At 44.9% G+C, this 15,761-nt stretch overlaps 1 protein-coding gene across 4 annotated transcripts in view; it reads right to left on the bottom strand.

The window, feature by feature from the left end:
- LOC149855478 (uncharacterized) overlaps positions 1–15,761 on the bottom strand; it is a 233,254-nt gene that overhangs the window by 147,064 nt on the left and 70,429 nt on the right. For all 4 annotated transcript variants that reach the window (XM_090021385.1, XM_090021383.1, XM_090021384.1 and 1 more), the window contains exons 2-5: positions 8,909–9,056; positions 5,787–5,945; positions 3,749–3,944; positions 1,897–2,043 (exon numbers count right to left, since the gene is read on the bottom strand). In XM_090021385.1, coding sequence (XP_089877511.1) covers positions 1,897–2,043; positions 3,749–3,944; positions 5,787–5,945; positions 8,909–9,056 — 650 coding nt within the window. The remainder of the gene's footprint in view (positions 1–1,896; positions 2,044–3,748; positions 3,945–5,786; positions 5,946–8,908; positions 9,057–15,761) is intronic.

Consider the following 15,761-nt stretch of genomic DNA (forward strand, 5'->3'; position numbering starts at 1 on the left):
GGTAATGAGAGAAATCCTGATTAATAGAAATGAATGTAAAACAGCAGCAAGGGGCCAAGAAGTCTTTCCCCCGCCTCAATTCCTGAGAGGGTCAAGAAAGATACCTGCTTCATCCCACGATCATATGTCCTAACCCTGCATGACCCCCTTTCTGAAGACCTTCCCAAGTCATTCATAATCCACTTTCAGAGGATATTAAATGCAAAAGGAAGTTAGAGCCATGCACAAAACCTTGCTTCTCTCCAAAGGAAAACTATGACATCCAGACCTTTCTAAGAAGTTACAATTGCCTCTCCAACCTATATCAAGGATAGCTGAAATTTCAACTTCCCTTTCTCATCCCTGCTGCTAAGCATTACAGTACTTATGCATTAAGAATCATGTGTAGGAGACCTCAGCCCCTGGCCTAGACTGGAGGTGCTTATTAGCCCTACATGAGAAGTAGTCAGTTGGTCCCTTCATCGAGTACAGACTATTATTCTACTCAGAACAAGCAGGTCTATTAGGATTTCTTATTCTCCATCATTTAAAACCCGAGGGGTATCATCAGAAAGCATAGATTAACCTCCTGCACCTCGACAATAAAGGAGAGGAAGTAAAGATCAAGACTTTCCCCTGCTATGTATTTGGCTTCTGAGCTCAACCTGAGCAGCTCAGCTCAGCACGGATTGTAGCAGGACCGAGGCAGGCGTCTTTGGATCAGGTTCCAGAGGGACCAAGGGAAAGCAGGAACTCTTGACAAAAAATTAAATAACCCTGGTAAAAGCCAGATTCACCAAGCTGCCACTTTTCAGGGACACCAGCACCTTCAAAGAGTAAAGCATGGGGAGGAGGACACATTGGGGAGTTCAATGCAGAGACCTCACAGGCGTGAATAGGAATGGGATTCCTGAGGGCAACGCTTTGTATTCATCCCGTGCTCTTCTTGGCCGAGTTTGTTGATTCAGCTGGAGCACTGCTCCATACTACCCTCTTCCATTTTATACATGTGGACATGCACAGACTGCTTAAAGTTCAATTCCCTCCCTCCAAGCCATATTTCCTCCTCCCTCCCACTCAACGTTTGCATGAAACCTGTCTGCCATTAGGGCTTCAGCATTTAAAAATCCCAACTAGAAAGGGGTAGCTGACTGACAGCTTACTCTTAATGAAACCTCCTAGATCACTGTGACCTCAGCAGGGACTGAGGCCAAGATAATGTCTCCCACATAGGCTACTGGATTCTCCGTGAATTGTGCGTGGCTGTTCAGAATGGATGTGCTCAGTGCGAGAGCCACCAGGATTTGGGATCACTTAAAGCCCCTCAACCCCAATAGGCAAAATATAGGACTTCTTTTTCCATGCCCATGCCCCCACACCTGTTCCAAGCTAGGTCTTATTCAGCTTCTCCCCATGCCCCCCGCCACCCCCTGCAGTGCTGTCCCCCGTCCCCTTCTACGGTACTACAAGCAAGCCAGTTTTGTTCAGGCACCCGAATGAACCAAGCAGCATAGCTGTCAGCTGCTTTTGCCATGGATACGCTGCACATAGCGACAAGAGAGCGAATACTGCAAAGCTAATGCTTAATTCTCAGCTGTCCCCACATCAAAAGTCATCTGCCATAAATGAAGCTCTTGCTGCCTGCTAGCGCTATGCGGGCACAGGTTCGGCAGGACCAGGTAATCTGATGCGCTGTCATGTTCACACAGGGAGAGAAAAAGACCACTACCACACTGATATCCAACCACAGAATAGGCAACACTAAGACACCATACACTCGAACCTCTCTGGGCCAAATTAATCAAAGGGGCTGCTCCATTGACCTAAGTGATGCTACCCCTAGGATGAACTGGATCCCATAATTTTGAGGACAATGCCAAAAACGCAGGAACTTCCTTTGCCAGCCCTCAGCTGTACCTCTGTGGAAAGCTCCCACAAGAAGTGGGTCCAGTTGTGGAAAGGTGCCATGCCAAAAGCGCTGGTACAGCTTGCATTGTAGCCGTCACAGTGTTCACGGGCAGCCCCTGGGTCTCCCATCACGAAGGTCAGCTCCTGCAGAGCACCCTGGAAAGGCAAGAAAACAAAACAGGCTGTAGCTTACATACAAACCCTGATGCCTGCTCCACATGAGGACTGACTAAAAAGCAAGTGGGGCAGGTTGAAATGAGGCTATTTGGACCTGGTACATTGGCTGTTACATGGGAGAGACAAAACAAAACAAGAGGCAGCGAGTGGGTTGCTTCCTGCTTGCCGGGGGCAGCCAGAAGGCTCATGATACTCAAGTTATGAATTTGTTAAAGTCAGAGCTGGTTCCTCCTCCTGATATTCCTCCTATTCTCTCAGCTGTCCGTATAGTACATCCAGGGTAATTAGTGGAGTAACCTGCCATCAAGCCATGCCTATCAATTCATATTGTTCCACATGACACAGCTGTCCAGAGCAATCATCTGAGTGAGCCTGCCCTACCTAGGCCCACTCCTTTGTGGTAAAACAGTGGTAAAAGCAAAGGACAGCATGTGGAAGCTGCCAGCTAATCTCTCCAGTGGGAAACCGTCTTAATACAAGACCATAGGTTTGGCTGCAAACCTAAATTGGAAAAGAGGGGAACTTACAGCTGTATGTGTTCTTGAAAAAATAGGGAAGGGGCCCCTGATGCAAGATGATGGGAGCTCAGCGCTGCACGTTGGCACTGATTGCTTCTGCAGTCTGATATCCCTTGTTAGTTACTGGGATTTTTCAATGCAAATGCCTAAGATTTAGGCAGGTCTTTTACAGAGGTCCTATTTTTAATCTCTGTACATCTTTAGGCTGCAAGTTCTTTGGAGAAGGGACTATAACTTTGATGCATGTGGGTATAATGCTTAATTATAAAGGGGCCCAGATCTTTCACTGAATCTTCCATAGACCCCATGGATATGCAAATAACAAAGTTAACTGCACAGCACAAGTACCATCCATGCAGCACAGATGATTTTAATTGCAGGCAACAAGATGTAGTAGTGGGAAGGAGTGTGGCTTGACCCCAGCTCCTGTCACAGTATGATGTCAACCTTGGGTCATTCATTCCCACTTCATGGCTTCACCTTATCCACTTGCAAAGCAGGAGACAATCATAAGTCCCTGGGAGGGTGAGCAGGACAATGATAAAGAGAAGATACCCTCAGAGGAAGGCTGCTATGTAAGAGTGCCAAGAGGTGTGATGGTATTTTTTTTCTGAAATTTTAGGAGGAGAAAAGAAGTCACGAGTACACAGGCCTGGCTAGAAACGAGACCTCCCCAGTGCTCTGACTCCAGCTGCTTTAAAGAACAGTCCTCGCACGCCACTACTTCATTCTTCCAGTACTGAATAGCTCTCATGAACTTCTACATAAGCCTCCTGTGAAAAGCCACATAACAGAGAGGACATAAGCAGCCTCCTCTCTCCCTGCAAAGTGTGGGCAAAGGTGTGTAACTAACACAGAGGGAGGAGTGGATTAAAGTGTGGGTTGCCAAGGGTCTCTCTCTACGGACTGGCGTACGGCCAGCGTTGTATTTCTCTGGGCAGACAATTCAGTGCTTGTCAAAGCCTTTATACAGCAGGTCCACTAAGCACTGAAAATAAATGGCTTTTATCAGCAAAGCAAGAGATAAGGATCTTCAGGAGCAAATGCAACTGCAGCCCAGTAAAGCAGTGCCTGAACAGAAGCGCCCCCCCAAACCCAGCGCCCTGCAGATAACTCCTTTACAGCTGGAAAAGGAGAGTCTGTGTGCAAAAGGAGCAGGCCCTCACCTCAAAAGGAATCTCAAAGGGTTCAATCAGGCCTCCAATGATGACCAGCCCTTCAGTGGTGACTCCCATCCCAAAGTAATTGGACCAGCTCACGCTCTCAACCAGCTGACAGTCCACACGCAGCTCCAGTCTTTCCAAAGTGATGCTGAGAGCAACTCGGTGCCAGCCCCCATCTCCCAGGGTGGTAACTGGGAACCTGCATGCCCCAGGGTTGGGGAGAAGACAGACAGACTGTGGGTCAGCCAGACACAAAATTACAAATACCTTTAGCAAGGCTGGACTCACCTTTTACCACTGCCACAGGACTGCGCAAAAACTCAAGCAGGTGGTGTGTAGTGCCAGGAGAGGTGCTGTTTAGAGGCCAAAGGAAACTCTGATGGCAATTTAACACCTTTCCCACCTTGGCTGTGAACCCATCCTTGATTCACAGGTTGTGTCAGCTGGCTCTCCTTTAGGTTGTCATTTCCTCCACCCACCCACCTCTTTCACACAACCCTGACTTCATGCTGCCAGATTTTACGATACACGTTGTACAAAGCCATTTCCAACCAGAACCCTGCCATTATCCTGTCACCTGCAGCACTGAGCCAAAACATGACTGAACCTGGAGACATGTTAACAGGGACCTGTCACTGGGCAGGCCACTCCAGCTGCTGCTTTGGATGTTTCCTGCCTGGCAGGGGACAGGCAAATAGTTCAGAGAAACTTGTTCTAAGGTGCTAATGAAGAAAGCAAGTGAGGGACCCTCTTTTTCCTCAATCCCAAGAAAAAAAAGAAGATAAGAAAGATTCCTGGCTCTATGGGAAACAGGATTTAAAGACTTCCTTAGTAAAACAGATGTGTTCACATCCAGAAATACTGCCACAAAGCCCTTAAAAGGAGGTCCATATCATTACCCCCATTTTGCAGATGAGGAAACAAAGGCAGAGAGGCCAGCAGGCCACAGGCAGAACACAAACTAGGACCCAGGTATTCAGAGTCCTGGTCCAGTGCTCTAGTCATTAGGCCACACTGCATCCCCACCTCCCCAAAGGAGCAGGCAATTCCCATAGGGAAATATGAGATTGCTGGGCTAATAACAACAACACACTCAAGCTGCCATGTTGAGGTGGTTGGGGTCTGTCACACCAGCTGTGAACTATCCAGTGTAGCAAATTATTTTCCTCCTGAATCCAAATTTCAAAACTGTGAGGCATTAGACAGAGGAACCTCCCTGCTAAAAAGCTGTTAAAAGGCCTCCAAAATAAAGCTCATTAATCAAAACGGATAGTGAAGGATGAGAGAGACTGAACACAATGCCCAGGAAGCACTGCCAGCAAATATTTTGCACTGCCCAAACAACCGTCTCTTCTAACCTCTTGTGATGTGAATTCAAGAGACCACCATCTCTCTCCAGTATGATCGGCTGCCTGGGCTCAGTTTGGCATGCTCTTGGTGAATAATCAATGCCCTGGCAATGGGACAACAACTCACACTTCTCTCTGATCAAGTTGGAACATCTTTCTGCACATAAAAACCAGGCTTGATAATTAAACACCTGTTGGGCGCATCTACATGAGATTCTGACTGTGCAGGAGCTTGATACTACTGCGTAGTACCGTCCCACGGCAAAAACTATGCCACAACGCTACTGTGTAGTAGCATTAGGCTATTGTGCAGCAGCGTCACAAAAAAAGGCATTTGCTTGTGCTATGACACAGTAACTTGGGTTCCTGCACATTTATTTAGTACTTACTTTTACAAGCACTAAACAAATGGGCAGTAACCAGGGTGCAGTAGCACCTCGTGTAGACACACCCCTTGAGTGTGTAAAAGGTGGACCTGTGGGTACCATCACATGCTAATGCATGCAAAATGAGCAGCAATGGGAACATAATGGAGAATCTAGTACCCAAGACATTACTCGCATGAACAGTCACCGTTTAGTTCTCACCAGCACATATTTGGCGTGGTCATGCTCATCTTAGGTGCCTCCCATTGGAAATGCCTACACTGTATTTTTGGGGCGGAGAAAGAAAAAAAAATGGCTAGAACTTACTCATAATGGCGCCTCCTGGTGGTGACAAAGACTAAGGCATAGGGGTTAATTCTTATCTGGAACAGCATGTCACTCTGATGACTGAGGATAGTCAAGAGGCTAGTCTCCTCCTTCAGAGAGTACCTGAGTTTCAGCAGCACACTCAGCTCATCTGCAAACCTAGGAGAGAGAGAGAGAAAAACCAAGCATGGTCTTTTATATCACCTGGTGTAACAAACTGGGCAATCGTCTATTCGTATATATGATCATGAACAGAAAACTAAGCTAAAGAGTGATTAACCTTGCAAGGTTAATCAATCAAATGTTAGCAAAGGCCAGATTTTGGAGTTCAAGTTACCTATGTATCCTTAATTCATCCCCTTCCCTTATGGATTCTGATATTGTTTGTATTTAATGGCTGCATATTTTTTTCTCTACCAGGTCCTAGCATCTTTTGTTGCCCCAGGAAAATACTGTCCACTTGAAGAACAGCTATCTAATACTTTGCTTTCCCTTTATTGTTCAACGTATGGACCACACAGTCGATACAAATCCTGCCCCGAAGGCAAAATTTTTTATTTTCTGCAGGGCTTTTCTAAGATGTTCATCCCTGTACTACATAAGCACTTTATAAATATTAATGAGCTTATTTTCACTACACCTCATGAGGTGAAACAGTATTAGTGTCTTCATTTTCCTGATGAAAATCAGAGGAACAACGATAGTAAAGTTCAAGTACCCATCCATGCAGGATGCCCAGAGTCACCTAGGTACTAATTTTACAGAGAATGTAGCAGTCTATGGGCCTTTATATGTTCCAAGGACACAAGGTCAGACACGGGTATGGGTGAACTGGGTGGCTGCCCGGGGGACATATGGCCAGACACAGGTATGGGCAATCTGGGCAGCTGCCCGGGGCCTGGACAGAAAGGGCGTCTAAAAATGGAAATTTTTATTATTATCATCATTATCTCTGGCAATGCGGAGCCTGACGCTAAAAGTTCACCTGGGACTGCCAGGAGTTTAGGTATGGTGCTGTATGGACATCAGCTGCAGCTATGTCTGCTCCTCATTTGTGCAAATCAGGTACAGAGGCAATGCAGTTTGGGGTCAAAAGTAAAAAGGGTGGTTTATATACATCTTGCTCAGTATCACACAGTTTTTATGTCAAAAAGAATCCAGTTCTCCAAAGCAGCATTACATTGCCTTAACAATGTAGGCTTCCTTTCTCTTCCTGAAATTGCTCTTTGTCCTATTTGCCTACTCAAACCCAGTTCTTACCCCAGTCTTTTGTGGGGATTTTGATTACAAAACCCCCACAAAAACACAAACTCCATGGGTTGCAATTATTCAAAGTCTTAACACTTGGCCAGACTTGTGCGCAATTTCAAAGAGATTGCAAAAGACATGTTCCTGATGGAAAATACCTTCCGCCAAGCCCTTGCTCCAAAGCAGGGAACATGAAGGGGGAGAAAACAAAACATCTGGATATCTTTACTTTATCACGAGCAAAATTAATTTTCCTTAGAATCATTCTCAGAATGAAACTGAACTGTTCTAGCTGAAATCCCCTCCCTGATATTAATTCAGCCTGAGACAGACCCTCTGAACATAACATTTCTGGCCAAATGCTTAAACTTTGGCAACATTAAAAGCAATTGAAACAGGATCTTATAATTGGAAGTGACAGAAAACCTTAATTGGTTCTGCACGTTTTAGCCAATGCAAAGGAGTTGTGAGAGTGTGTTGAGCACTACACCCATTCTTGTGCTGAAGCCAAGAACTGGGTTAGAGAGGGACATTCAGGAAGCCACTTCACTTCTCTACGTCCAAGTTATTTCATGCAGAAAATAGTAATAAATTGTTACCTATTACAAGGTGGGTCAATCTGTAGTTTTAATTATCTGTAGGGAATTTTGGAAGGAGGACGTTTGCCAAAAGCTACATATTACAGCCTAGATTTTCAAGTGATTTTGGATGCCTGATTTGAAACACCTTAAAATGGCCTCATTGAAAAAGAACTTAAAAAAAGCACCCACCGTCTGAGAAAAATCAGGCTATGACAGCATACTCCACTGAAACTGTGAGTCTGCCAGGGGCTGAAACGTATCGTCTGAAAAGAGCTGGCCTTGCAAATATTTTCATTTCCCATTTTTTTTCCTGGTCCACATCAGGACAAACTCAAGACATTCACATTTTTAACAAAAATAAGGAAGTGATCTTCCACGCATACAAGCACCAGAACAAATTAGTTGCCCCGTGGCTGGTACACTCAACGGGAATATGGAGATCCAGGTTCAAACCCCAGGAATATGGAGATCCAGGTTCAAACCCCAGGCTGTTCTGGGATGGAAGTCTCTCTCATAGTCTCCTTTTTATAATTATGTCATTAGTATCTATTTATATATACAAAGGCGATAATATAGTATGTGTTTTCACTGAGCCTGAAAGACAGCACACACTATCCCAGGGTTATTGGGAAGCTCCCTCCCTCTCAAAATGCCATCCCAGATGAAAGAAAACTTCCTGACAAACATTGTGATAAAACTGATACACTCCAAAGCAACGTTTCACGTCTAAGAAATCAGCATTTCCCCCTACAAAAAAATTTCTTTCAGCAAAAAGTGCTCAACACTAAACATTTCCCTGACCTTGACCTCCAGTCAGGAGAGCTAAAAGAAATGGGAGATGCATTGAACTATTGATGAAAGAGAAAGGCATGAAGCAGATCAAAGAAGTTTTACCTTTGGGCCATTAGGACACAGAAATGACACTTGGATTCTAACTACATGACAGCTTTGCTGACACAGCTATGTTGAACAGTGGTGCGAAAACATCATACCTCTTAGCTAGTTTTCCTATGCCAACCAAACACCCTGTATGAAGGCAACTCGCACACAAAGAGGGTTTTAACCAGCTAAATTTCTGCAATGCCTTCTGCCACTATGCAGAGTGTCTCCATAATGATGTTTGCCACCATAGCTATGCCAGCACAGGCATGGTGGCAGCAACCTTGTAATATAAGCAAGCCCTTAGAAGAATTGGGAGGGAGAATGGAGATGGAAAAAAAAAAAAAAACCCAGGACAAAGCATGAACCAGGTGTGCAGGAAACCAGATTTTAAGAACTAGGAAAACAGCCTACCTGTCTCCAAACACCTCCCTGGTGGGCACACTGAGAGTGGAGTACTGCCCTATCTCCAAGGTGCTACAGTTGGTTTCATCATAGCTGAGAGAAATGTTGCTGAGGTCCTGGGCATATGAAGTCAGTTTATCCAGCAAGTTCACTTCATCTGCAAGGGGGAAACAGAAAGATATAAAATATGTAATGCTTCCTTCAGCCAGAATGCTGTTTTCATCATTAAACTACCAGCAATATGCTTGCTACTGCACTGGACATCAACAACAAAGTGGTGTTGAATAGGTAACAGCACAATAAAATGGTTTTGAATTGGAGGGAGAGGGTCTCACAACTCAGGACAGATTACAACAGCCAAATGCTGCTATTTTCCTCTAGTTTTTCATTATATTCTCTGTAAGGAGACAATTACACTCTGACTACAGGCACAAATGCAGCCTATTTAGCCTTATGGTGCACTCTAAGGAGAGGCTGCCCAGTCTCCTCCAAAGCAGTTTTTCCATATCACAGAAAGGAAGGGCATGTGTAACATTGCAAGCACAAGAAAAAGATCCTGTGTAAAAAATATCACATATCTTGTATGAGTAAAATGTAGCTCACTTCCCTGGGACCAAGGAATAGCTTCACACACCTTCCGACAGGTAAGAGAAACTCACTGTAGCAGCACTGAGCTGCTGCCTGCCTGGATATTCGAATTTGTCTTTACAAGCTTGTTTCAGCTCATTAGAAAAGGCCCAGGACAGACTGTAAGCAAGAGAGGAGGGAAGGTGCCTGTAACATCAGTGAAACCTTCATCACCTTGGCTGGAAACCCTAGTGAGCAGAGAGGAGGACATGACCAGGCAACACCACAGCCTGAATGATAGTAGTCTTCCACATACGCCTTTTACCAGGGAGGGCAAATCACATCTCAGATGTCCACCACTTGGCCATGGACCGGACTTAAACACAACCCCCTTTACTTAGCCAGGAGGCTGGAATGAGCGTCAGACTGCACGGCTGCAGGAAATGCAGCTGTGTCACTGTAGCACTTTCAAGTGCTGCGGGACCCACCTGTGCTGCCTTATCCTGCTCCTCCCTTAACCAGTAAACGGCAGCAGGGACTACGGCCTTTCACGTTCTACACTAAGCCTTCATAAAAAGTGTTCAAGAAGTATAATTTTTACTGGATAGAAAACAAAATATGACAGAAACCTTGACACTCTGCTATGAAACTGTACTAGTCTGGGTCTTAATCATGGCTGAGGATGAAAATACTGGCTTCAGGACCTGAATAGTTCTAGCTGTGGGAATCACCAGGGGATGGAGAGGATTGCATGGTTCATAGGGCACAGTTTCCAAACATTGTGGACCCAGCATGAAATTCTAGCCACTCCTCTTAATGAAGGCAGTGGGCAAGCAGCGCAGGTTTAGGAGAACAAAGGTTAATAATAATCTGAGCAAAATATTAGCAAAACCAGCAGCTAGCAGGCTACAAAAAGACAGGTTCAGCCAACATGCTGGGACAGAGAGGACAATCTTAACTCCAAGTTGGCTGCAATGGGCCCATGTACCCAGAAAAAGAACAGCAACCAGGAGGTAACAGCAGATGCAGGTACAGCCAGGGCTCTTAACAGAAACCGAAGTTCCCATTTTAAACAGTATTTGGAATCAAGTTTATGATTATTTGAACTTCAAAGCAGCAGTCTCTATCTGTTCCAACATTAGAATCAGACATGTCATATAAATCTCATTAACAAGATATAACCAATATAAACAAACATAAACACACATACATGCATTTCTCAGACTAAAGAGCATTTCTGTGTAAGGTGTCCTTCACTGCAGTATCTGTTCACCTTCCAAGTACAAATCAATGCATCTTCCAGCATCACCTTCATAGCCTAAAAGTGTTTGTGCCTTGCTATCTGAATCTTTCCCTAAACTGGAGAATCACAGATGTAAAAGACCATTGAGATCTCATTTCTCCCTGATATTTGCAGGGCTCTTACCACTGTTATACCCAAAACATGCATTGTTTTCTTGTACTGCACAATAACGTCCTGCTCCTTGACACGGGGCTTCTACATGCTACCACCACATTAAAAGACATGATCTTTCCCTTTCTCCTGCTCTTTGGTTATATCAAAAACCTCTACCTCTGTGCAATATTGAACTAGGTAGGCAAAGAGCTTTTGGTCTGCGAGCCTGGGAAATCCAGTTTCCTAAACAAGACACAGGAAAGATTCCCAAGTAGATGAGGAACAATTCACAGAGCAGGGGTGGTGGTGGCACTCTTACGCCCTGGTGCAGTGGTTCCCAATCTGTGGCATGGGTACCAGTAGTGGTACTCAGGCAACCTGTCATTGGTATGTGTTAACAGTTTTATTATAAATACTTTAGAGGGCAAAAAAATTGCTAGTGGTACATAAGGTTGTATCATTTTAAATTGGTGGTGCGCAATCTGTCAGAGTTTGGGAACCGCTGCCTTAGTGTTTAGGGCATTCAAAATATGGGGGACTTGGGTTCAAGTTCATCCTCTATCTGAAAACAGTGTCTTGAACTCAAGTCTCTCACCTCACAGGAAAAAGTAATGCCTTAATCATTAGGTTAGAGAGTATTCTGAGGCAAATCAGTCTTGGTTTTTCTGGTTGACACAACACCACTTTGTAGCAATAATTAAGTGTTCATAGAACCGTGGCTGGAACAAGGAAGTCCATCCACCCTGGAGAGCGCTATCCACACCAGGACATAGAATTAGTCTCTCTTACTCTCTCGCTCTGGTCCAACAAATATTTAATTATGTAGACAAGAATATATAGCTTCAAGAAGAAACGTGGAGAGACTTACCCTAGAATAATTAGCACATTATTTTAAGGTGGGAGAACCGCATCTAACTCCTTGATTTATATCGAACAGAGGAAGCATTTAATCCTGAGTCTTCCTCATCCCAGCTGAGTACCCTCACCAGGAGGCGAGGCAGGCCATGGCAACACCAGCACCTCAAGTCTATGAATGTCACCCAAGTCCCCTCATGACTCCAACTTTTGCTTTATATATTTCCTTTGCTTCTTATTGTGTTTGAATTGCCTGATGTAAAACATCTCACTAGCCCAAACAATTTAGGGCTTGCTTCAATTTTTCAGAAGGAAAAGGAAAAATATAGCATCTGTGTATCTTTACCCAACACACGTCCCATTTTCATTCTGATTTGTCTTCTCCTACATGTGTTAGAGAAATAACAGTACCAGCCAGGAGGCTGGGAAGAGGTAGTCAGTCATCCAAGATGACACCCTGCTGGGGCCAATCTGCACGAATGCACTGGGTTGTCAAGGAGCCAGTAATCCATTAGGTGGGAGGGTGTGGACAGCCTGACTTGGTTACTTTTCAATGGGATCCCTGCCAATCCCATCTGCATGAGCATCTGCCATCACTTGGGAGGAATCCAGCCTCTGTGTTCACTCCAATTCCCGTTGTAGATGAGGTGTGAGATTTATTCCAGGGCAGACCCCAAGGCACACCACAGCTTGTCAGCATATATACACACAAGGCACAGATCTGCTGCTCTGGTGAATAACAAGTCAATTGAGCAGAAAGCTGCTTTGATCCAGCTCTGACACACTAATCTATCAATTCTACTTTTAGTCTCCTAGAAAGGCTTTCCTAGAGAAAACAGCCCCATGGGAAGATTTGGGATGTCTGGGAGAGACTTGCTACTTTTATGATAAATTTGGGTTTCATCTGCATTTTCCTAGCTCCCCATGTGACAAGGAAGATGAAGAAGCACTGAGGCAATTCCCGGCCTGCAGAGAGAGGAATACGTGCCGATGGCTTTCAGAACAAAGGAATGGAAACACACCAGACTGAAAGGATCCCATGTTCTTGTCTTAAGAGTTTAAGAATTTTCACTGCCGTTTCGGTAAATGTTTGTACTGCAACCAGCATGCTAGCACAGAATGGCCATTAATCTGAGTCCAAACAGGAACTAGAAGGGACAAAAAAAAAAAAAAAAAAAAAAAAAAAAAAAATCACAAAGATTTGCTGGTTTCTTCTGCTGGAAATTTTCTGAATTTAATGGTCTTTGCCCAGGGGTCAGTCAGAACAGGTGAAGTGAGTTTTGGCAGGTCTCAGAATATGTTCCAATGGACACAAGTTCATCTTACCACTAATTCATCTCAGCTGAACTGGTACATTGAAGGAAACCCTGCAGAATGAACTCTCTCTCCTCATGTAGGCCTTCAGTTCAGGAAAGCATGCAAGTATGTGTTTGACTTTAACCATGAGTGTTTTTGTGAATGGGACTGGATTTGGGGTTTAAGGCTGTCATTACAAGGCATGTTTTCCAGTCTTCTGATCATTCTCATGGCCCATCATGCATACTGAAGTCTAGACATCCAAACCGGACTGATATTCCAGTAGTGATCACACCAATGCCAGCTACAGATGTGAAATAACCTCCCTACTTCTACTTATTACTTCCCTGTTTATATGTCTGCAGAACCACAGTAGTCCCACTAGCCTGCAGAAGCTCATGTTCAGACAATTATCCACTATGACTCCCAAGTTCTTTCAAAGGCACTAGTTCCCAGGACAGAGTTCTCATATCCTTTAAGTATGGCCTACATCCCTTGCAAGAAATCAACCATGCCTCTTGTGAACCAGAGGAAATAGAACTGCTTTAAGAGAAGCCCATGGAGTGGAAGACCAGAACATGCCACACAGTCCATCCCAACCCAAAGACCACCAAATCAGTCTGCTCACAAGAGGCTTCCCTTTAGGGCTGTGCAAAACAGCACTGTTCTGTTTTGCCTCGAGTTTCAATGGGATAACGGAACAGTATTTCATCTCAAATTTTATTTTGAGTCAAAACAGCTGTTCCGTTGAAACAGTAAGGCTGTTTCAACACTGTTTTGAATTTCACTAGGGGTGGAAAAATCAGACCAGCTGGGCTCACTTCCCATCCCCAGCACTAGATCGCGCCAGGAGTGGTGAGGCAGCCCAGCTGGGCTGCTTTCACGTCCCCTGTGCTAGATCATGCCAGGCCGAGCTGCCTCCTGCCCCTGATGCAATCTAGTGAAGGGGATCGAGAAGCAGCCCAGCTGGGCTTCCTTGCAGCCCTCTACCAGATCTTGCAGTGGGGATGGCAAGTCAGTCCAGCTGGACTGATTTCCCATCCCCAGCCTCTGGTCAAAAGGTTTTGAAGGTCAAAATGCATTGACCAGTCTTGTTTTGTTTCAAGGCTATTTCAAGGGCCTTTGTTTTGTTTCGATTTTGCTGTTTCAACCTTGAAATTGGTCAAAACGAAACGGCCAGCGAAATTTCACACAGCCCTACTCCCCATCATCACTACCCACATGTGGTAGTGCCAAGAGAGCTTCCTGAGTCCATGTAACAAGGATGCCACAAAGAAGGAAGGCCACAGAGAAAGAAAGAGAACGAACAGAAAGGGGAAAAAACACACTAAACAAAAGAATCCAAGAGTAGTTAAATTTTTGGCATCTATGATACATCTTTGTATTACAGGAAAGGTCCCTGCAAGAGATTAGCTTTTAGAAACCATGATGATTAACACTACAGAAATATTTTGGGAAGATCAGATACCATTAGCACCTTCCCCCCACCCCAGTGATAGCAGGAGAGAGATTTAAATAAATGAGAACAAGATGTCAAAAACACCAATGAAGAGGCAAACAGGGGAAAGGGAGGGTTAGTGTTTGGATCCAAAGCATATAACACATCAGCTTTGCAGAGCACAGACACTGCCCTTCTGGTTTAATGATTTCAGACTGCAGCACTTTCCCACTGGTTATTTTTCCTTCTCCCAGTCTTCCTGAAGCAGGCTTCCATTTATTTATTTTAGCAGAGCCTCATCTGGCTAGGTTCTGCACTGTTAGGATAAGCCAGTGAGCCTCTGAAACCCACCTGAGCTGGAAGAAAAGAGACTTGTGCTGCATGAGATGCAAATACCAAACAAGACAGCCTCTGCAGATGCTTAAGACAGTTACTAGCTGTGGTTGATGCAGCTCATGGTACTGATATCTCCATGGGATTGCACTGCCTTGGCAGAGAGGCAGTGGCAAGGTAAGCTCATTTATTAAACAGCCTTAGTGATGTGTTCAGCCAAGCTGAATTTTGAAGCTTCTTTCTACAGCTTCTACCAAGATTAACCAAAGGAAATAGCCCATCCTCTGTCCCTGGCATTCTGTAGTTATAAGGACATCACATCATTAAAGAATTCAGCATGGTGTTCAAACTATTGCTTTCTATTGAAAATCAGCACCTACTAAACCTTGAAAAATGACACATGCTGCCTTAGGAAGTGATACTGAACCTCAGGGCTTGTGCTACACTGAGAACAGAAAAGAAGACTTGCATGGTAGCAGATTATCTGTTTACTGCAGGACTTTTTACATCTTCCTCTGAAGTAGCTGGTGCTGGATATTAGACCAGATGGGGCACAGGTCTGATCCAGCATAACTGTCTTTATATTCCAGCCTGATAGGGAACAGAGAGAAAGGAGGGGGAACACGCCTCCTGCTGCTGTCATTACCAGCCAGGTGAGCCCAGGTCCCCATGCAGCCAGTCTGGAGCAGGGCAGGAACAGCTTGGGAACTCCTCCTGCCCCTGGGTCAGCCAGGGCAGTGGTAGCAGTGGGCAGCAAAGGGGGAGAGCTGGGATTGGAGGAGACATGCCATTGAGCACAGAAGGGAAGGGATGGGGATGCCAAGAGTGTGGGGTAGGGGAGGGATTCTTACCTGATTCGGGGACTTAGAGAGTCCCCAGCTGCTGTTTTCATAGTATAGTCTGAAATGGAAAAGTATGACTGTGCTAATACACCCTGTCTGGATCCACCCCCGACAACAGCCACTAGCTAGCGCATT

Source organism: Crocodylus siamensis, chromosome 11 (assembly GCF_052110815.1).
Source record: "Crocodylus siamensis isolate JL-2025a chromosome 11, ASM5211081v1, whole genome shotgun sequence".
NCBI lineage: Eukaryota > Metazoa > Chordata > Crocodylia > Crocodylidae > Crocodylus > Crocodylus siamensis.